The sequence below is a fragment of the Garra rufa genome, chromosome 1 (genome assembly GCF_049309525.1).
Source record: "Garra rufa chromosome 1, GarRuf1.0, whole genome shotgun sequence".
NCBI classification, from domain to species: Eukaryota; Metazoa; Chordata; class Actinopteri; order Cypriniformes; family Cyprinidae; genus Garra; species Garra rufa.
The window spans coordinates 7,188,732-7,211,295 of NC_133361.1; the positions used below are offsets into that span (position 1 = coordinate 7,188,732).

Sequence of the window (22,564 nt, forward strand, 5' to 3'; positions counted from 1 at the left end):
AAAGCAATTATGTCTCTCATGGTTCAGGTGAGATTCAAAGCAAATATAACTGGTAACAGTGGGAAGATTCAACACTTGTCCATCATGCAGTGATATAGTGTCAGTCAAATGCAGCTCGTGTCAGAAATAAACACTCAGCCAGTCAGATCAGAGGAAGTTAAACACAGGAAGAGCTGCTAGTATTTAAAGACAGAGTTGTGAGCATATAATGAAGAGGAAGACTGACAGAAAGAGAAAATGGCTGATAAGTGTCATCTGTGTCTGCTGGGACTGATCTTTCTCTCTTCACTTCTCACAGGTAAAGAGAACTCTATTTTCTTTATGCTTTGAATCTTCTGCTATTTATGCTGGCATGCTTTTTTGTTGTGTATTAATATATAACATGATGATCACTCAAATGTTCTTGTGTTTCAGGTAGCAGTGGAGTGGATGATGCTCATGTGTTCATCAGTTCTGGTGAAAATGTCCATCTGCCCTGTAATAATGCTCTTCATGACTGCAAATCAACTACATGGATGTATATCAGACATTTATCAGCAGTTGAACTGATTAATTCAGGGATAAAGAAGAAAGACACAGAGAGTCATAAGAGACTGAGTCTGGGGTCTGACTGCTCTCTGAACATCAAGAACATCACAAAAGAAGATTCTGGATTATACAGCTGTCGACAATATGTGAATGGACAACACCAAGGACCTGATACACGTGTTTATCTACATGTTCTTCATGGTAATTTTACGAATATCTGGTCAATGTAAAAAGGGCAATTTTTTAATTTAAACTCTCATGATGGTTAAAAAGTGTGTCTTATTTTGTTTCAGTCTTTCTGTCATCCTCACAGACTGAGATCAGTCCAGGCAGCTCTGTCTCTCTCTCCTGTCAGTTGTATTCATATTCATATCCTGGAGTCTCTTGTGATGATTGGATCCGTTCTAAGGGGGTTCAGCTGTTCTGGGTGAATCAGGCTGGTGTTAATCTGACGATATCAGCTCCAGGACACTGTATCAGCACTCTGAATACAACACTCCTGAATGAAGATGACAACAGAGAGTGGAGATGTGAACTTATTCAGACAAATCAAGTCAAGACCTCAGCCACATATACTGTCAAGAGTTCAGGTAAAAAAAAAAATAAAAAACATCCTCGTCATTCACTGCTAAGAACTGTATAAAAAGTGATGAGGACGTTGAAGATCTTGATGAAGATGTTTATTGCAGCGTAGCAGTGACAAAGTACATGTAGTACCTTGGGTTCAAAGGAGTCGAGGCAGAATGTAGATTCTTACAGAACTGATGGCGGTCAGATAAGTACGATTTGAACCACGCCAATGCACTTTTTTAGCTTTTTTTATGCAAGTTTATTTCGAAGAACGCAAAGCTCAGATCCAGTAGCACTAATAGAGAGATACAACCACAATCAGATGAGAGCAGTCTCAGTACCATGATATGGTCTAAATCCTGACTGGAAATCCTCACAGATGCAATTTCTCTATAAGCTCTATAAGCGCTATGGACGTCCCAAGTTCAAATCATGGTTTAAGGATACTTACCAATCTTGTTGGTTTAGATAATTTACAATTCTCCCTTTACTATAGCAGAAAATATAAGTGGAGTTGTTGCTCAGGGGATCTATAGTGCACTATATGGCGCAATACTGTAGCTGACAGATGCAGATAAGTTCATAAAGTCATTACCGCATGTGCCTGCTGATGCTTTATTGTTTTCATTAATTTATCCACTGTATTGAATAAATACCAGGGGATGTGTTTTTTTGCAAAAGAGACCAAATGTAAGCAGATCTAGCAGTTATTATAGCTTTCTGTAGGTAGTAGTACTTTCCCTCCATGCAATATGAAATACCTCTAGTTTAGTTCTCTTCCACCTGAACTCCTTTTTCCAGGCTGCTCTTGTCAATGTTTATCGAATATGGCATACAGAGCCATTGCATGAATCAGATTTATAAGGAAACAATCTGACGTCTAGAAAGGATCAAATAGACTACTTTGATTTGTGAAATAATTTACAGTGCAGTTTTTGGCTTCTAACCCTTTCATAGGTCCTTGAGTAAGTTAACCGATCTATAGAAAAAGTTAATACAGATGATACAATTGAACATCTTCTGCAGCTCCAGTCAATTTAGCAACACAGATTCCAGTGAGCACCTCAAACTCTGAGACGACATCAAGACAAACCACAGCAGCAGATCTTGCACCAGGATTATCATCACTCTTACAAGGTTCTTCATCATTCTTATATATATATATATATATATATATATATATATATATATATATATATATATATATATATATTAGATTAGATTAGATTCAACTTTATTGTGTATATATATATATACATACATACAGGTAAAAACAGTAATACAGTCATGCTGAATGTGTCCCTCTGCATTGTCTCTCCCTCAGTGGTTGTGATTGTGATTGTTGTCGCTGCTTTATTCACTGTTCTGCTTCCTACTCTGATTCTCTGGGTGATTTGCAAAAAAAGAGCTGGTGAGTTTTTAGAGTTTATTATATTCTGTAACAGACTTTACATATACATTGAGGTCTGTTATGCAGCACTAAAATTCTTCTAGACTCTTTTAGAAATCATAACTATTCTCATTATATTATTTTTCAGGTGTCAGAAGAGCGACTGATGACTCTGTGGTGAGTTTTGTAGGTTGATCATGAACTGTTCATGAGTTTCACTAACTCTGAAATATCACACGCTTATTAGTCACATCAGATCAGGACAAGTTAGTGGATTTCAGTCAGTGGTTTTACTGTTTCTGCTCTAAAGCTCAGATAGAAATAAATATAATAAAGCCAATTACACAGTCAACATTTCCGTTCATCCTGCACCAAGATTTTCACTAAATGTGTAGGTTTCTTCAACGCGTGGAGCTCCTGAGTAAAATAACAAGTCTCATTCAAACAGGAATGATGGATGGGCCTTTAATAGTTTGGTTTGTTGTGTTTATATTGGTTTAGAAGCCGACAGATGATGCGACTTATATAGAAGTTACTGCGTACAGTAAAAACCAAGCCAAAATGAACAAGGTGAGTAAATAATTCTTGTTCTTCTATCAGTGTCTAATGTTGTCCATCTCTAAATTGAATTGAGCTCAAACTACATGCTGTAATACTTGTGCATCAAAACAGTAACTGTGATGTTGATTCAGGTTCGCTGTGATGATAAAGTGACTTACGCTTCCATCAGAGGAGCAGAAGCTGGAGCTCAGGAAAACTGCAGTCAGCTTTATGCCTCTGTGAACAAGAACCATCACAAAGCCTCATAATTAAAGCAAAGCTCCATAATTGATAAAAGCAATGATAATTTGGTGTTTCAAATGTTTGAGCAGCTGCTTTCAGCAATGTTTTTAATATAGGCTATTTTATTATTGACAACTAAATATAATGTCAAACATGCATATGTATGGTGAAGTACATTTTCCAGCATTATATGTGATTGTGATTGTTGTCAGTGCTTTATTCGCTGTCCCCGATATCAATGAGTTTACACAAGTAATGTATCTATTATGCAGCACTAGAATTATGCTAGACTCTTTTAGAAATAGATTGGTTTGTGTGTTAGATCATAACTATTATATAAGTTATGTCCAGATAAATCTATCATTATTACTGGATCTGCCAATATTTTTTTTTTTTTTTTCATTGATTATTAAGCAGCAAACACAAACTATGTATGTGTAACACAATGGTTGTCAACCAGGGGTCCGTGGCCCCTTGGGGCCTTAGGTTGACTTAGGTTGATTGATTTCATTGACCAACCTGGAGTGTTTTGACAACATTGTCTGTATGCAAATCTTTAAAAAAATGCTGAGGTAAAACGTTAGTGCATCATTGTCATGTAAATTTATCCTCAGATGGCAGATTCACTTCTTTTTTTCTGTTTCTGTTTTTTTTTTTTTTTTTTACACAAACTGTGGTCAAAACTAACTGTGTGTGTTTGTTGTGATAAGATTATATTCAGTTACGCACAAAAGTCTTGACTCTGCAATAGTTGAAAATAAAACGTAGAGGCTCCATTCAGAGTCTAAGTTCCAGTGTTCATTGATGGAAACATGATGTCTGGTGTTGCTGTTATAGACTCTCATCCAGACGTCACTGAACAGCACATATTTGTCTCAGTACTGATGTGTACTGGCTTGTGTTTTGTTCATGCTGTCTTGTTTTCCTGCCTTGTTTGTTTAGTAGTTTCTATGTAAATGTACACACCAGTCTGTTATTGTGGTATTGACATTTCCATGCCCCTAAATATGACATGGCACAAAACAAAACATGATTGGTTGCTTTACTTGTCAGTCATATGTCCTCTTGGGCGGGCCTTGACCATTTAAAACGACCAACATTCCTAGTCCTTCTACTGAAGGTCTGGCTACGTGAGACTAGGTATGTTTAGGTTATTCAAGTTTTAATAAAATCACAGCAACACTGTAGGAGGTTATTATCTTAAAGCCTATCAGCATAAACATGAGTGCAAATTTGAACTGTTGGTGGCTCTAGAGAGTTTGAGGTAGAGACTCCAAATTTGCTGTGGTTAACTTTGAGACTGTCCTCTATCTTTGTGCCAAATTTCATTCATTTCCTGTAAGTGGTTCTATAAGTGTTCATAGACTCAACAGTGGAGGAAGGAGAAGAACACTAATGAATATAATACGTTCTTACGCACCTCCTGTTTGTTTCCATTTTGCACTGGTGTGATGTAGCCTGATCTTGAAGGAATGCAGAAGGAACTGCATGAAAATTCAGAATGTTGACTTGTGTTGCAGCCTGGAATTAACCACTGGTTTCATCTAGTTAGAGAAGAACTGAGCCTGGTTTCTCCAAAGTTTTCTCTCCATTTCTGTCACTGATTGAGTTTGGGTTCTTCACCACTGTCGCCTTTTGGCTTGCTTAGTTGGGAACAGTATTTAGCAATATTACTGACCTGACTGCACAACCGTTATTAGATGAGAGCTGATCTGAGCTGATGATGATATTACTGCTTTCAACAGAACTACTTTAAAGATTAATTTTATTATCAATGGACTGTACACAGTTATTAAACTGAACTGAATCAACTGATTTCAACTGAATAATGACTGTGTGCTATTGTCTTCTTTCTAGTGAATAATTGATCTCTGTATGCAACACTGAACCATAATTTTCTTTTATTGTGTAAAGTGCTATATAATTCAAGTGTGACTTGACTTGTCCTTTGTTAGTTTGTGTATTGTATTTTTTGTGTAAACCCTTGTCTAGTTTTAATTGAGTGTGGTGGCTGTGGGCATGTGGCATTACATGCTTCCTGTGGTATTTCCAGAGCTGTGATTTCACTAGACATATGTTACTCGGAACTTACTTAGTTTGACCACAATAGAGCAGTGATCATCTTTGAACCCAGATTAGACTGATGAGTGTGAATCTGGTCACTCATGCTGGTCTTTATGAGACTGTCTGTCTGAACACAGGAACGAAAGACTGACAGAAAGAGAAAATGGCTGATAAGTGTCATCTGTGTCTGCTGGGACTGATCTTTCTCTCTTCACTCTCCACAGGTAAACATATTTATACATGCTCTTTAAACTCATGTGAAACAGTTCAGTGTAAATATACATAAATATGAATGTTTTATGAAAGTAACTAATGGCGCGAGTTTCATCATTACCAATGGAGTTCAGTGGAACTAATGACCATAGATAGCAAATGATGCTTTTGGAAAATGCACCCCTGCTCTGGCATGCAGTCTGGGAGAGAGTTAGCTTGAACATATTCACATTAATTTTATGAAATCAGAGTCTGATTTTGCTGTGGTGTTTGTTCACCAAAAGTGAGTGTTTTGCTGTTTAGATCACAGGAATTCTATGTTAGTTTTAAGGGATTTTCAAGTTCTGCTGATAGTAAACTGTAATTGTTCAGTGTTAAAAGCCTGTGATTGGCCGCAAAATTACTACTGCAATTATAGTTCTGAAATAAACCTTTTTACTTTTGCTGTAGTTCCAACGCTATTTTAAAACCAAGTTGTATGTATTTTACGATGTGGCTGATTTGTACAACCTCACTCTGATTTGTCTAGACCTCAGTGATGGGTAGATTCAGGAGTGGGGTTAGGGGTAGGTCATTTGTAAGTATGCATTCAAATTGGGGAACTTGTAAAAAACATGCTATTTGCAAAACTTTTATTAGTAAGGTCATACTATTTTGTACATTTTAGCCATCTCATAAAATATGTCAGAATTGCCATCAGATCAGGTTGGCTGTTCCTGTGCATGATTCAGCAAAACGTCTAAACAGATTTGCACATACTGTTTTATTCCTGAATGCACTCACATCTGACACTGAGAATGACCTGCTGTCACAGGGGTTTGTTTAAGAAGCTTCATTTATTAATAAATCACTCAAATGTCCTTGTGTTTCTGGTACCAGTGGAGAGGAGGATGCTCATGTATTCATCAGTTCTGGTGAAAATGTCCATCTGCCCTGTAATAATGCACTTCATGACTGCAAATCAACTACGTGGATCTATAATAACGGACATTCAGCGGCAGTTGAACTGATTGCTTTAGGGATGAAGAAGAAAGACATCAAGACACATGAGAGACTGAGTCTGGGGTCTGACTGCTCTCTGAACATCAAGAACATCACAAAAGAAGATTATTCACAATATGTGAATAGGCAGCACTTAACAGTGATATTTCAGTTTTACCTCAGTGTTTCATGTTCGTGCGCTGTTTATGTCACGTCTGTCACTGAATTTAGGGACCGTCTATAAAGTTACATACCACATTGATACACACATTTCTTACTTAAACATCATTTGAAGTGAGTTACATTGCTAGCTATAAAGAGGCAGCGTTGAAAAGATATTATGCTGTTCTGTGACCAACATTACGTTTGTCAACTTCGGCTTACTGACATTATTAGCTTACCAGTTCATGTTATCATTGATACTGCAGTCATTCACAAGAAGACGATCCAAAATACACCTCTGACGTTACAGACGACATCCAGACCAGAAACTTGAAATTAACAAACAAAAGAAGGGCTTGAAAATACTGTTTAAAATCTCCACAGAAACAGTGGTGTTTCTTAACGCACTTTACCTCAGTATTTCACCTCAGTCCGCTAATAAGCTTGACTAAGGGCTCGTCAGACGAGCTAGCTTGAATTAAAGGGCAGCAGAATACACAAACGTGTTTCTCAGTTTAAATAAAGTTTATTTCGACTAATATAGGTCACCTTAACTTGCTCACCAGTCCACGTTTTCACCGTTATGGGGCGCCCCGGCCGTCAGTCAGAGAAAAAAAAAGGCTACCGACATGAAAAACCCCATGAATATTGTTAGTTTGCTGTTAACAAGTGAAAACATCTTAAAATTGCTCTTTTTTTGTCATAAAATAGAAATAATATACTAACCTTTTTGTCAAGTTAATGCTGCAACATTTCTCTTTTGTCCTTTTACCGCCACTTCCTCTCAACAGGAGAAATTTAATCTCCCTTGCCATTGGTCAGTTTTTCACGGTCAAGTTTACTTCTGTAAATTTACAGTAGTTTACTGTAAACAAATTTACAGTAGTAGCAAATTACAGTAGTGGCTATATATTTTCCCATAACCCTTTGCAGTTTACAGTAAAATGCTGTATATACATTTTACAGTATCTTACTGTAGACATTACATAGTCCTGCCTTGTTTGTTCAGTAGTGTCTATGTAACTGTACACACCAGTCTGTTATTGTGGTATTGACATGTTCATGCCCCTAAATATGACGTGGCACAAAATAAAATATGATTGGTTGCTTTACTTGTCAGTCATATGTTCTCTTGACCATTTAAAGCGACCAAAGTTCCTAATCCTTCTGCTGAATGTCTGGCTATGTGAGACTAGGTATGCTGAGGTTATATTTGTTATTACACATACCACATTGTTTGGTCTAAATATGTTAATGCCTTGCAGCGATATAGCCTCATATCCATTTCACTGTGTTCTTCGTTGAATTCGTCCATGTTTTATTTGAGAGTGTTTTGACTCATCATATTCCATTAATTAACTTTTTGAATAAATGCAAATTATCTGATTCAATTTTTGATAAAATCACAACAACGCTGTAGGAGGTTATTATCTTAAAGCCTATCAGCATAAACATGAGTGCAAATTTGAACTGTTGGTGGCGATAGAGAGTTTTAGGTAGAGACTCAAAATTTGATGTTGTTAAATTTAAGACTGTCCTCTATCTGTGTGCCAAATTTCCTTCATTTCCTGTATGTGGTTCTATAAGTGTTCATAGACTCAACAGCGGAGGAAGAAGAAGAAGAACACTATGAATATAATGGGTTCTTACGCACCTCATGTTCTTGGCCTCTAATAATAAATTTGTTTCCATTTTGCACTGGTGTGATGTACCTGTCACAGTTCTGTCTGTTTGTCATTGGTTTTTCCCATTTGTCTTTCCCCCGTTGATCTGTCATTTGGTTTAGCCCTTCGTCAGTGTGATTCCCTGCACCTGTCCTTGTACAATTAGTCACCTGTGTTTAATGATTAGTCACCCTTTATAAGTTTGTCTTTCAGTTCAGTTGATGTCGGTCTTTATTTGATGTTACTGTTACATGTGTGGATTATCCTGCCTGTTCCTTGAAGAAGATATTAAATATAGTGTTAATTGTTGATCTCGACTTCGTCTCGTTCATCCAGCACGTCTATACCGTAACAGTACCAATGGTGTTCATTGGAACTAATGACCATAGATAGCTAATGATGCTTTTGAAAAATGCACCCCTGCTCTAGCATGCAGTCTGGGAGAGAGTTAGCTTGAACATATTCACATTCATTTTATGAAATCAGAGTCTGATTTTGCTGTGGTGTTTGTTCTCCAAAAGTGAGTGTTTTGCTGTTTACAATACAAAAATTCTGTTAGTTTTAGGGGATTTCCCCAGTTCAGCTGATAGTAAATTGTAATTATTTAATGTTGAAAGCCTGTGATTGGCTGCAAAATGAGGTGTGGCTGCTTGTTGAATGTACAGGGGCTACTGCAGGTTATAGTTCTGAAATAAATCTTTTTTACTTTTGCTCTTGTTCCAACGCTATTTCAAAACAAATGTGTATGTACTTTACGGTGTGGCTAATTTGTACAACCTCACTCTGATTTGTCTAGACCTCAGTGATGGGTAGATTCAGGAGTGGGGTTAGGGGTAGGTCATTTGTACTAATGCATTCAAATTGGGGAACTTGGAAAAAACCTACTATTTGCAAAACTTTACAGAGTGAGGTCGTACTAATTTGTAAATAATTTGTCGTTCCAAATTGCCATGAGATAGGGTTGGTTGTTCCTGTGCATGATTCAGCAAAACGTTGAAACAAATTTGTAAATACAGTTTTTTATTCCTAAATGCACTGAGATCCGATGCTGAGAATGACCTGCTGTCACAGGGGTTTGTTTAAGAAGCTTAATTTATTAACGTATCACACAAATGTTCTTGTGTTTCAGGTACCAGTGGAGAGGATGATGTTCATGTGTTCATCAGTTCTGGTGAAAATGTTCATCTGCCCTGTAATAATGCTCCTCATGACTGCAAATCAACTACATGGATCTATAACAGACGTTCAGCAGCAGTTGAACTGATTGGTGATGGGATAATTATGAAAGAGATCGAGAGACATGAGAGACTGAGTCTGGGGTCTGACTGCTCTCTGAACATCAAGAACATCACAAAAGAAGATTATGGATCTTACAGCTGCCGACAATATGTGAATAGGCAACAACGAGGAACTGATGCACGTATTTTTCTACATGTTCTTCATGGTAATTGTACAATTATATGGTCAATTAGAAAATTCTCTATTTAATTTCACATGATGATTGAAGATTCTATGATTTGTGTCTTATTTTCAGTATCAGTCTCTCCATCATCCTCACAGACTGAGATCAGTCCAGGCAGCTCTGTGAATCTCTCCTGTCAGTTGGATTCATATGCTGGAGGCTCTTGTGATGATTGGATCCGTTCTGAGGGAATTCAGCTGTTCTGGGTGAATCAGGCTGGTGTTAATCTGACGATATCAGACTCCAGAAATCAGATATTACTCTCATCTGGACACTGTATCATCACTCTGACTACAACACTCCTGGATGAAGATGACAACAGAAATTTGAGATGTGAAGTTACTCACAGAAATCAACTCAAAGCCACTGCCAGGAATCGAGGTGAGAAACTAACTAACTTTCTCACTTTCTTAAGACTCTGGATTAATAATTTCATTCATTCAGGAAAAAAAAAATGCTTCATTAGGTCATATGGTAATCAGAGCCATTTCTGAACATAAAAGGGTCCTAAGCTATATCTTAAAGGGGTCATATGATGTGGTTTCTTGTTTTCCTTTGTCTTTGGAGTGTTACAAGCTGTTTGTGCATAGATAAGATCTGTAAAGTGGCAAAGCTCAAAGTCTCAAAACCAAAGAGATATTTATTATAAAAGTTAGGACACAGCCATGCCTCCCTAAAGTGGCTCGTTCAAACACGCCCCCACTGGCCCACGTCACGGGGTGAGTAGATTAGCATAACACTGGCCATATGTCTATGGAAAGATAGAAGGCGAAACTTTGTAGTAGTATTGCAGCCGTCATGTTGTGGAGATGCAGTGTCTTTCATTGTGAAAGCGAAAGTACATAATTTGGCCTTCCAAATGAGGACACTCTAGAAATCAGTGGTTAAGTTATATTTACAACACTGTTCTGGAACAGTACAATGCAAATGTTCGAGTGGGTGATGCGCATTTCACGGAGGACTGTTTCCTGAACCTGGGATAGTAGCTTACAATGCCAGCTATACACAAAAGGTTAAGGCTAAAGTGGGCAATACCAATGTTGCAAGGACAGTCTGCGCTTCTGACTCACAGCCTGTAAGTACAGTTTCATATTTAAAGAATTCAGTACTGACTATTCAAACGTGAGTTTTGAGCAGTGTAGAGTAGTGTTAGTTGTTTCTTGTTCTATGATCACAAATTCAGACATGGTGTTATGTTTACGCGGTTATGAGTCATTATATTCAGTAGTTACGTCTCCACTGGATGCAACAAATGCCTTGTTTATAATGGGTTTTATTATTTCTGTCTCATTGCACAGAGAAACAGCATGGTAAGGGGCATAAAATTTCTGTCACACGCTTGAGTTATATGGCCAATCACAACGCACCAGATAGCTGACTAATTAGAGAACACCTCGGGTTCAATCAACGATGAGTTTTGTAAAAATCAAAGTGTTTCAGAAAGGCAGGGCAGAGAGGAGCAGCAATAACCTGAAACTGCATAAACACATTGTATTACAACAAATACACAAAATAATGCTCTTTTTAGCAACATCATATAACCCAGACTCATGAAGCAGAGGAAATTGACACAGGCTCCAGTACATACTTATCATTTGTGAGATGTGAAGCTCAAGTATGATGTGTGGATGATAAGCTTTGGTTAATATGTTCATTATGTTTGAACTTAACTAACAGACATGATCACAGATCCAGGAGATACTAAAGTCAGTAAGACTACTGAAACATTATACAGAGGTACAACATGTCTTTGCATTATTCATTGTTTTATACCTTTGATTTCATTTAAAGTCCATCCTCTCTCTTATCTGTCCACACATCTTTCCTACAGTGATTGTGATTATTGTTGAGTTTGCAGTGTTTGCTGCTCCTACTGTGATTCTTCTTCAGATCATCTGTGCAAGAAGAGCTGGTGAGTTTTTGAGATGATTCAGGTTGTTATGTAACAATCCGCAATCATTAGAGTTCAGTAAATGCTTTTGTGTTTTATTATTTTTCAGGGAGGAAGGACTCACAGCACAGAGAGGAACTAGTGATGAATGCAATTTTAGAATAAAGCTCTTTCTACAAATAAAAGGCCAGATTAAATGAAGATTTATCTTCATCTCAATGCTATTTTGGATATTTGCACACAGCTTTCACTGATATTTTCCATATTTAAAGGAACCGTATGTAGGATTGTGGCCAAAACTGGTACTGCAATCACTTTCAAAATACTGTAGAACGGTGTATCCCCTCCCGCTCCCCCCTGACTCGAGGTTGCCAGCTAAGCTGCAGGAGTAGGCTGCTACAAGGAGCTTCCAATGGCAAGTGACGAGTCTTACACAGTAATTTGTTTTTTGTTAATTATGTTTATGCTTCACAAGAGATGTTTTGCGAAGTAATTATGTATCGCAAAAATTTACAGATGGCGATTAGCCAAATATTTCGTAAAGATGTACTGTAATAACACATTTCAGTCGGAACATAGATTGTTTTCATACCCTGCTCGTGGTGCGATATAAAGCTTTTTATGAACGCATTTAGCACTGCCGACTGCGGAAAATCCACTGTGTAGCCTACGGAAGCAAAGTTAGCCAAACATAGATGAATCTTACCTGTCCAGGAGAAAATTAGCAACGTCGGCGTCTATCTTCAAAATTCTTCTCCGTTTTCAGCCGTCTCCATCTTTCAAAGGCATCTCCTATACAAATCCTTGTTTTATTTCGGACTTTGTCTCGACGTATTTCGGATTCATAATGAGGTCTTTTAGGTTTCGTAACGTTATACATGTTTTATCCGACACGTTCGTATAGCTGCAGCTGTAACAGAGCTGGCAACCCAGATCACAAAACTCTACTGACTTCGTGATTGGTAGCTAGCTGGAGGGTGGAGCCTCAGACCAAAACACAAAATGACAACAATAACATCAGTTGAGGGCTGCAACTCTCACTTTTAAATGACAATATCCTGGCCGGACCACTGTTGTCAGTGATATAAGTATTTGAAATGAACATGATTTCTTAATGTCTAGTGACATGTCAGGGCCATTTTATGATTAACTGACATAAATTTCTTACATACGGTTCCTTTAACTGAGTACTTTAAAGGGGTCATCGGATGCCCATTTTCCACAAGTTCATATGATTCTTTAGGGTGTTAATGAAAAGTCTCTAATATACTTTGGTTAAAAATTCTCAATAGTACTGTCAAAATCAGCTCTGTAAAATTTCAGCTCATTTTAAGACATGGCCCCTTTAAATGCTCTGCTCGCCCCGCCCCTCTCTGGGATTATGTTTACTTTAGCCACATTTAGCTGCATTTAGCACGTTTATCGGCGAAACTTGCCAACAAGCACATTATTAAGAAATGCCATTTGCAAAGATGCATAAAAAACCCTTATACTCACTTCTGCTGATGTCAATCAAATGTGTTTCGTCACAACGACAAGAAGCTGAGAATTAACTGATTTTAAAAAGAGGATATTACTTTTAAAGATTAAAAAAAATACCACTGGGTGGATTTATCATTGTAGGGCGGTTGTGTTCACAAACTGACAACACACATTAATTTTCAAACAACTTGGAAAAGTTAGTTTTGCACCTGATGACCCCTTTAAATATAACATTGAATGTGGTCAAGACAGATACCTTCAATGACCATGAATGATTATCATAGAAATCATAATAGAAATACATGGTAATTTAATTTTCTAACCTTGATTCTGTCACAGCTCAGTCATAGTTAAGCACTACATTTCCCATCCTTAAGTAATGTCCTCGTTATTCTATAAATTACCTAGTCATCTGCTTGTTTCAATGGTCTTGAACTGCTTAGAAGAAATAAAGACTGCTTCATTTGCATTTCCATTGTCTTCCACTTTTGTTACTGTGACAGAAGACCAGACCTCAACAGAATGGAGACTGCCTCCATAAATGTAGCTCCAATGGGGAATTCTCGCAGGGTTCAGGGTCTACAGCGTTTATTTTTCAAAATGGAAAATCATTTATTTTTCAAACAAGGAGCATCTGCCGCCCATTGTGGAAAAGGAGCCCAAGCATGTTCCAGAGTCCGTTCCAGAATTTCAGGCCAATACAGAGTCTGCTCCTGTCCGAGCCAATTCAGAATCCATTCCAGAACTTACTTCAGTCCATGAGTGAGATCAGAAGCCCACTCCTTTCCAAGGTTACTCCAAAATATTAGTCCAGTCCATGAATATGCTTATTCCGTTGACTTCAGTCAAAAGCCCATTCCTGCATCAAGTTCAGTTTTGATCCTGCTCTGGAATCTGAGCTAAAACCAGAGTCTGCTCCTGTCCGAGCCAATTCACAATCCATTCCAGATCTTACTTCAGTCCATGAGTGAGATCAGAAGCCCACTCCTTTCCAAGTTTACTCCAAAACATTAGTGTAAGCCATGAATCTGCTTAATCTATTGACCTAAATCAAAAGCCTGAACCTGCCCCAATTTAATTTCCGATCCTGCTCCAGAATCTGAGCTAAACCAAGTCTAGTCAATTCAACTTTACTTATTTAGATTTTTGCAATACAGATTGTGTCAAAGCAGCTTTAGTATTAAACAGGAAAACTGTGTTGATAATGCAAAACGGCAATAGTTAATGTCAGTTCATCATTGATTCAGTGATGTCACCATCCAGCTCAGTTATTAATTATGTAATTGCGTAATTATGTAATTAATCACGTAAAAAAGTTAGTTTTTACACAAAACAAATGAATGAATGAATGAATGTAAATCCAGTAAACCTTGAGATTATTATCTGTGACATTATAATAAAATATATATAGATATAATAGTGTATAAACAAATTTAAATTGTACAACAGTCTCTTAAACTTTTTTTCACATTTTCATTTCATTGACAAATTAATTAAAAATGGACTTTAACTTTCATTAAAAAGGCTTATTTCTGCTATTCCGGGCTCATTTTGTAAATGCAAGCTATTCATTTAAATTATAGACAAGTGCAAACTGGGTGCTTAATGCAAATGTAATTGGCCACATTTATCTTTGCCCATCTACACTAATGTCTCTTTATGAATAGAGACAAAAGAACGAGGTTAATCACTGTCTATCAGTTTATAGTGATCATGTATATTTGAAAAGATACTGACGGAAGGCACGCCACAGAAAAATCCCTAAAATAACTAAAAAGCAAATGGTGTTAAATCATATCTAAACGAATTCTAATCTTATTGAATTTAATTAGCTCCACTTTCGAAGATTCATGACTTAAAGGCGACTTTCGATATGTGTAAGTAAGTGCACGTACAAATGCATGATCTGAATGCATGATCTGAGCTTTTAGATCTGTTTTGCTAAAGATCTAAAAGCATGCAGCATTGTTCCCCTCCCTCCTGATTTCTGGTGATCTCAACATAAATAGTTTTCTCGTGTTTTTCTCGTGATCTAGACATAACAAAATAGCTGGGAAATCCAGAAAGTAAAAAAAGAAAAAAAAGAAAGTAATAACACGGTCTCTTCTTAGGGCTTTTCTAATTGGATGGTTAAAGACGCCTATCCCGCCCAGCAATTGGGAAACGCCCCCTTTGTGCCGTAAGGACCTTACTTGAGCTCAGCCACTGCAGTCCTCAAATATTCAAGTATTCGCAAAGCTCTCTTGTTGTGGATTATTAAACTCAGATGTCTGTCTGAAATCACTTTGGGGAGGAAGCGTGAACAAACCCTGTCTGTAAAGTCTTTGTCTGAAGAGGGATCAAGAGACTATCAAAGTTTTCGGACGCATTCGTCGAGTTTTCTGAGGAGAGGTGAGCAATTCATGATATTTCACATATAAACATAAACATGAAACACTTTTTCCACGAGCTCATTTATTTTGTTTTCATCGAGTACAGCGCGGTTTGTGTGTTTGCTGAGGTAAATAAACACTAAGAACAACACACAAAAGCATGTGAAGACAACATGCCATGTTCATTCAGTTCTGAGTCATGGTGTGTTTTTGTGTGTTCGTGTAAATAACAGCTTCGTTATTTGGAGTTTAGTGGGAAATGAATGCTAATGGCCAGACTGACTTACAGAATGTAAACTACAACAATTGTAAGAGATAATCAAGTGATTATTTCTGTGCCTTAAATGATTTTTAATGCACGATGCCTAGGCAAAGAACCACCCGATGTGAAGCTGCATATTGTCAACTAACTGTGATATCGATATCTTTGTTAGACTGTCCACTCTATATAACAAAGGGCAAAGAAAATAACATCTGATTAATACCAAACCCAAACTAACTTTAATTTAGGCTCTTTACATGTTTGAAATTAAAAACAGATACTGCTATACTTTAAATTGTGTCGAGTGGGACATTTTAAATATACATGAATATGAAAAGTTTTATACTGTAGACTGGAAATATAAAGCTGTTGCTTTGCGGCATATAAATCTATAACATAATAAAATTTATTTATTTTATTGCTCTAGTGTGTAGTTACTTATCAAAGGAAGATGGGTGTCATCACATTTCAGTTTTTAGGCTTTTGTTTTTAATTTTTACTGTTATTATTATATGGACGAATTTATATTATTTTGTTTCTGTATTTTTAAACATGTATTTGAATGCGTTAATACTGAGGGGAAGAATAAGAAAATCTAGATAGAAATGTTAATATTTGTTACAAAAAGTAACTGATTTATTGATATTTTTGGCAAATCTGCTTTTTCCACACAGAAATTCATGTTCAGTGAAGCTCCTTCCACAAACCCTGCAGAATGAAACACACTGAGGATACTGAAGAGCAAACAGGTTGGTGTTTATTCTTTATTATTGAGGCTGAAGGTTATAAAGCTTCAAGTAGATTTAAATTCATTGTAATATGTAATACTTTTTTCAATAACATTATGAGAAAACATATTTAATAGTTCTCCCTATAGAAACATTGGAGGTGTCTATAATGTTTTAAACATTGTAATAATTGGAAGATCAATGAACATCATTCATGGAGAGTCTCAGGGACTTATAATGTACAAAAATGCATCAAAATTACCAAAAATGTGGCATAGCAATTGTCTGCTTTCCACAGGTTACTGAAAATCAATCATTTTTACATTTATTTCAGAGCTGTTTGAAGAAAACAAGGAGATTGAAGAATTGAGCGAAACTGAGCAGACAAATCATGTCAAAACTGAAGAAAAAACATTGAGTTGCTCTCAAAGACAGAAAGATTTAAGGAAAAGAAGAGTCAAAAAATCTTTCACCTGCACTCAGTGTGGAAAGGGTTTCTCACAGGTTTCGCACCTTGATGTTCACATGAGAGTTCACACTGGAGAGAAACCGTTTACATGTGATCAATGTGGGAAGAGTTTCACTCAATCAGCAAACCTGAAGTATCACATGATCATCCACACCGGAGAGAAGCTGTTCTCATGTGATCAGTGCGGGAATAGTTTCACCCTAAAAGGACAACTTACAAGACATATGAGAGTTCATTCTAGAGAGAAACCATTCTCTTGTGGTCAATGTGGGAAGAGTTTCACTGCTTCATCAGGCCTTAAATATCACATGAGCATCCACACCGGAGAGAAGCTGTTCTCATGTGATCAATGTGGCAAATCGTTTCTGAGAGGTTCAGACCTGAAGATACACCTGAGAGTTCATACAAAAGAGAAGCCACATTCATGTCATTTGTGTGGAAAGAGTTTTTCATCTTTACAATATTTGAAAGAACATCACAAAAGACACACTGGTGTGAGAGACTACATGTGCTTTGAGTGTGAAAAGACGTTTACTACGATGAGCAGTTTAAAAATACATGAGAGGGTCCACACTGGAGAGAAACCATATAAGTGTTCACACTGTGACAAGAGATTCAGTCTGTCAGCAAATCTGAAAACACACGAGATAATCCACACTGGAGAAAAACCTTATGAGTGTTCACACTGTCACAAGAGATTCAGACTGTCAGCACACCTGAAAACACACGAGATAATCCACACTGGAGAAAAACCTTATGAGTGTTCACACTGTGACAAGAGATTCAGTCTGTCAGCATACCTGAAAACACATGAGAGGATCCACACTGGAGAGAAACCATATAAGTGTTCACACTGCGACAAGAGATTTAATCAGTCATCAACTCTGCAAAAACATGAGAGGACCCACACGGGAGAGAAACCGTATCACTGCACTGAATGTGGGAAGTGTTTCATTCAATCATCTTCTCTACACAGTCATACAAAAAACAAGCACAGGAAGTAGATCATCTTCAGATCCAGTACTTTCAGATCTGATGATGCCTTCCGTACCCACTCCAGATCATGGATCGCCACCTGGAGATGCCTGGAGATATAGCCCTGAATGTCAACCAGATGAGCTCCAGAGACGGATCATCAATGAAGACCTCGTCAACTAGAAGGCCATCGGTGCTACACCACAGGAACCTGATGAGTTCTCTACAATCGGACATTGGTACAAACTGTTGGTTTCATCTGGCCAGAGGAGAACTGGTCCCCCGACTGAGCCTGGTTTCTCACAAGGTTTTTCTCCATTTCTGTCACCTGTCGAGTTTTGGTTCCTTGCTGCTGTCGCCTCTGGCTTGCTTAGTTGGGGACACTTTCCAGCGATATCGTATACTATTTGAGCTGAACTGACGATGATATCACTGAATTCATTGATGAACTTCCTTTAAAGGAGAACTCCGGTGTGATATTGACCTAAAGTGTATTGAATCATGATACCGAGTGTGAACGTACCTTGCATATTTCATCTCGGTTTGTGTCCAGCTGTCCGAAATCTGGGGTCAGTTAGCCGATGCTCACAACAGGCTGTCTATGAGAGTGAACAGGGCATCGGAAAAGCCATGTAAATAAATCACTGTTTTACGCCATTTACGAGGCACAAAGTAGCTCCACACTTCATCGGTAGACTTCCTAGGGCCCTGACATTTAAAACGAGACATTGAGAACTCAGAAAAAGCACCGGTAGTTTATTTACAAGAAGATTTATACAGACAGTACCTGGGAAAGAAAATCCGGTAGCCGCCATCCTGAACTTAGTCACGACAAATCGAGTGTCGAGCACCAATGAATTTATCAGGTTATCAACGTATAAGGCTGTAATTTCCTTCGTGCTCGACACTCGACTTATCGTGACTACATTTAAGATGGCGGCGACTGCTCTGTTCCTGGTGGAAGATGTCTGTATAAATCTTCTTGTAAATAAACTACCGGTGCTTTTTCTGAGTTCTCAATGTCTCGTTTTAAATGTCAGGGCCCTCGGAAGTCTACCGATGAAGTGCGGAGCTACTTTGTGCCTCGTAAATGGCGTAAAACAGTGATTTATTTACATGGCTCCTTCGATGCCCGATTGACATTCATTGACAACCTGTTGTGAGCATCGGCTAACTGACCCCAGATTTCGGACAGCTGGACACAAACCGAGATGAAATATGCAAGGTACGTTCACACTCGGTATCATGATTCAATACACTTTAGGTCAATATCACACCGGAGTTCTCCTTTAACTGAAAATTGATTGTTTACAATAATGTGTGACTCGAACACTATTGTCCTGTTTAAATACTGTAAAGTTGCTTTGACGCAATCTGTTTTGTTAAAAGTGCTATATAAATAAAGGTGACTTGACTTCTCACCAAATGTGACACAATCAAGCAGTAAAATATAATCTATTTGGAGGAACCACACGTCTTTACATTGTTTGTCATTTTATACCATTTTGTTTCATTCCCAGTTTCACAGACTGTTTTTTTTTATCCACTTGTGGATTATTAAAGAGTATCTGCATTATCTTCATCTTCTTCATCCATTCATTTCCACCGTAGCATGACAGAGACCCTCATGACAGGTGTGTGCAATGACATTGTGTTGTATTTTGACGTTGTAATTTTGTGTCCTTTTTCTTGTCTTCACTATCTGGCTACTTGTGTTAAATGTCAAGAGATTCAATTTAAAAATTATTGCAAGCGATCTCAATTGCAGAAGCACAGGTGTCTGAGAGTGCAAGTGCATGTTTGTAGCCAGACCCTATTGCATCGTCCTCTAAAACCATTGGCTATCTGTGGTGAGAAGCAGTTTTCTAGTAATTTGTGCCTCCCGCCTGGTGTGGAGTTGAATGAATGAATGAATGAACTTAAACTGATTTTTTGTGTCATTTTGTATGACACACATAAAAAAAGTAAGTTTTTACACCAGCCACACAAAACAAAAGGATGAATAAATGTAAAGCCCAGTAAACCTTATGATTATTATTAGTGAAATTAAAATAAAATATATGGATATAATGTGGGTCTTCAACCGGGGGTCCGCGACTTATTACATTAACAGTTTTAATAAAACCCTTGCATCCATGTGCATTCATGTGGATTTAAAATACATCAATGTACATTCTACATTCTGTCAGATACAATTCTGGCGCCTCCTGTACTGTACAACGCAGCATTCACGCTTTTCAAAATCCCGTTTGTGTCCTCCCATTTTCAAATGTTTTTTTTATAGTAATCTCTGATATTGTAAATTGCACGCTCAGTGCCGCCCGAGAGTTTTGCGTGATTGTTAAAACGAAACCAAAAGAAACAGCACACGCGCATTCAAAAGCAATTTCAATACCCCACAACTCCCCAATGTGCGCAAATTAGGCTACATAAAATATCTAGGCTGTTATTATTATGTGAGCTATAATAAGTTGTACAGATTCTGTTTGCACTTTGAATATTGAAAGAGTAGCCAACTTTGATCATGCCTGCATTTTTTATCTACACGACTAAGAAAGAACTGTGTCATTTATTTTTTGTTACTAATTGTGTAGAAAGTACTTGCAGCCAGACAAAGCAAACGTCAGTTAGAGCAACATTTTTCAATGCAACACCCTCCCTGAGACACAAAGAAATAACGGACGCAATCGTGTTTCCCGTGACCACTGTTGAAAAAGACGGGTTAAAAAAACTCACGCAAACATGTTACATTATTGTATTATTTTCATTAGATTTAATTCTTGTCAGGTGGACAATTATACATTTACATAAACTTTTAGTGTCCACCTGACTAAAATTAAATCTAAAGTTGTATTAATTAAAGCTGAAATTCATGTAATTGTGTAATAGTCTACCTGACTGTATAGGAAAAATAAACAACTTTAAAGAGAGAATCATGATCTTTATTTCTAAGCAAAAAAATAAATAAATCGAGATTCTCATTTTATTCAGAATCATGCAGCTCTACCTCACAGTAATATTTAATGTAAAGTTCTATTAAACTTAAGGCTGAAGTTCATGTAAATGTATAATTGTCCACCTGACTGTAAAATTAAATGTAAAGTTCTATTAATTAAAGCTGAAATTCATATAATTGTATAATAGTCTACCTGGCTGTATAGTATATTAAAAAAAATTTCACTTGTTCATTTTATTGACAAATTAATTAAACATAGACCTTTAATTAAAAAGGCTTATTTCTGCTATTGCGAACTCATTTTGTAAATGCAAGCTTTTCATTTAAATGATAGACAAGTGCAAACTGGATGCTTAATGCAAATGTAATTGGCCACATTTACAAAATCAAGCAATTATCTTTGCCCATCTACACTAATGTCTCTTAATGTATAGAGACAAAAGAACGAGGTAAATCACTGTCTATCAGTTTATAGTGATCATGTAGATTTGAAAAGACACTTGTGAGATATTCTGTGCGCAGTTGGGTGGTTGGAACTCAGCTGGCCTAATTCTTCGGTTAGAAAGAACTGCAGCTACTCTAGAGTGAGCATGTCCAATCTCAATGTTTATTAGGGCTGCAACGATTCGTCGACGTTGTCGACAAAAATCGATAATAGAAATAGTCGACAATGAATTTCATTGTCGATATTGTCGCCAGACAACCGAGTGAGGCATCTTTCTGCCGAGAGTCGCACATACGCAGCTTCTATGCTGAGCGATAACATACAGAAATGGCGGCGTCCGACGCAGCAGCTGCGCGTACCAAAACACGCCCGTTTCACACATACTCCGTCTGCAGTGCGTTATTTTTTCCACACCCATGTTAACGGATTAGAACGTTCACAATGTACGGACTGCAAACGCGTTCTGTGTGAAAGCAAAACGAGTCTGTGCTTCTTCTGCACCGCATACGTAACGCACACGGACTGTAGACGTACTGCAGACTGAGTATGTATGAAACAGGAGTAAAGTTTGGGAGCATTTTAGCCTGCTACGGCGAATTAAAATATTACCTGCATGGTTTGTAAAGCAGTCCTTGCGCATCACGGCAGCACCTCTGTGATGCACGAACATTTAAAGAGAAAGCACGTCGGACAGTTGAATGAAACGGAGTTTGGCTGGCCTCGGTAAGATTTAAATAACATGGAAGCCAATACGTTTTGTTTTGGATATACATTTTTGTTTACTGTTTTATTGCTGCTGATGGTTTACAGGAAGAAAATGTTTACTTGATTTTAATTTATTTTTTCTTATAAAACAAATGTGCCTGTCCATTAAAAAATTATAGAGTTTCTTAATTTATGCATTTATGTCTGTACTGACCGAGCACTGTGCCTAATTGGTTTTAGACAGGGCATTTTTATTTACTTTTAGTATGAATTGGCCTATCAGCAGCAAAATATGCATCTTTTATTGAAGTACCCCCTTCTTTCTTGTGTTTACTATAATTTTCCACATAATTAAAGCAATCTCATGCTAAATTTGAGAAAAATTGAATAATTATCCGATTAGTCGACTAATCGTTTCAATAGTCGGTGACTAGTCGACTATTAAAATAGTCGTTAGTTGCA

The 22,564-nt window shown here is 37.4% G+C and overlaps 3 protein-coding genes across 3 annotated transcripts; all 3 read left to right on the forward strand.

Moving 5' to 3' along the window:
• Positions 1-237: 237 nt before the first annotated feature.
• Positions 238-3,297, forward strand: LOC141338034 (uncharacterized). Its single transcript, XM_073843637.1, has 7 exons — positions 238-298; positions 415-729; positions 822-1,118; positions 2,423-2,509; positions 2,637-2,665; positions 2,990-3,058; positions 3,181-3,297. The coding sequence occupies exons 1-7, from the start codon at positions 238-240 to the stop codon at positions 3,295-3,297; spliced, it is 975 nt and encodes a 324-aa protein (XP_073699738.1).
• A 2,201-nt stretch (positions 3,298-5,498) lies between these two features.
• Positions 5,499-11,873, forward strand: LOC141338141 (uncharacterized). The gene is made up of 6 exons (XM_073843729.1): positions 5,499-5,559; positions 9,485-9,799; positions 9,896-10,198; positions 11,495-11,554; positions 11,649-11,729; positions 11,818-11,873. Exons 1-6 carry the CDS (start codon positions 5,499-5,501, stop codon positions 11,871-11,873), a joined length of 876 nt encoding a protein of 291 aa, XP_073699830.1.
• A 3,546-nt stretch (positions 11,874-15,419) lies between these two features.
• On the forward strand, positions 15,420-18,456 carry LOC141329279 (uncharacterized). Its single transcript, XM_073835455.1, has 3 exons — positions 15,420-15,581; positions 16,499-16,573; positions 16,887-18,456. The coding sequence occupies exons 2-3, from the start codon at positions 16,540-16,542 to the stop codon at positions 18,023-18,025; spliced, it is 1,173 nt and encodes a 390-aa protein (XP_073691556.1). The 5' UTR covers positions 15,420-15,581; positions 16,499-16,539; the 3' UTR covers positions 18,026-18,456.
• Positions 18,457-22,564: the final 4,108 nt, after the last annotated feature.

Excerpts from the sequence above, each read along its gene's own strand:
- LOC141338034 (XM_073843637.1), top strand. The coding sequence starts at position 238 with ATGGCTGATAAGTGTCATCTGTGTCTGCTGGGACTGATCTTTCTCTCT. Across the intron at positions 299-414 it reads TCTCTCTTCACTTCTCACAG|GTAGCAGTGGAGTGGATGAT; the intron begins GTAAAGAGAACT and ends CTTGTGTTTCAG. Across the intron at positions 2,666-2,989 it reads GAGCGACTGATGACTCTGTG|AAGCCGACAGATGATGCGAC; the intron begins GTGAGTTTTGTA and ends ATATTGGTTTAG.
- LOC141338141 (XM_073843729.1), top strand. The coding sequence starts at position 5,499 with ATGGCTGATAAGTGTCATCTGTGTCTGCTGGGACTGATCTTTCTCTCT. Across the intron at positions 11,555-11,648 it reads TACTGAAACATTATACAGAG|TGATTGTGATTATTGTTGAG; the intron begins GTACAACATGTC and ends TCTTTCCTACAG. Across the intron at positions 11,730-11,817 it reads CATCTGTGCAAGAAGAGCTG|GGAGGAAGGACTCACAGCAC; the intron begins GTGAGTTTTTGA and ends ATTATTTTTCAG.
- LOC141329279 (XM_073835455.1), top strand. The coding sequence starts at position 16,540 with ATGAAACACACTGAGGATACTGAAGAGCAAACAG. Across the intron at positions 16,574-16,886 it reads GGATACTGAAGAGCAAACAG|AGCTGTTTGAAGAAAACAAG; the intron begins GTTGGTGTTTAT and ends CATTTATTTCAG.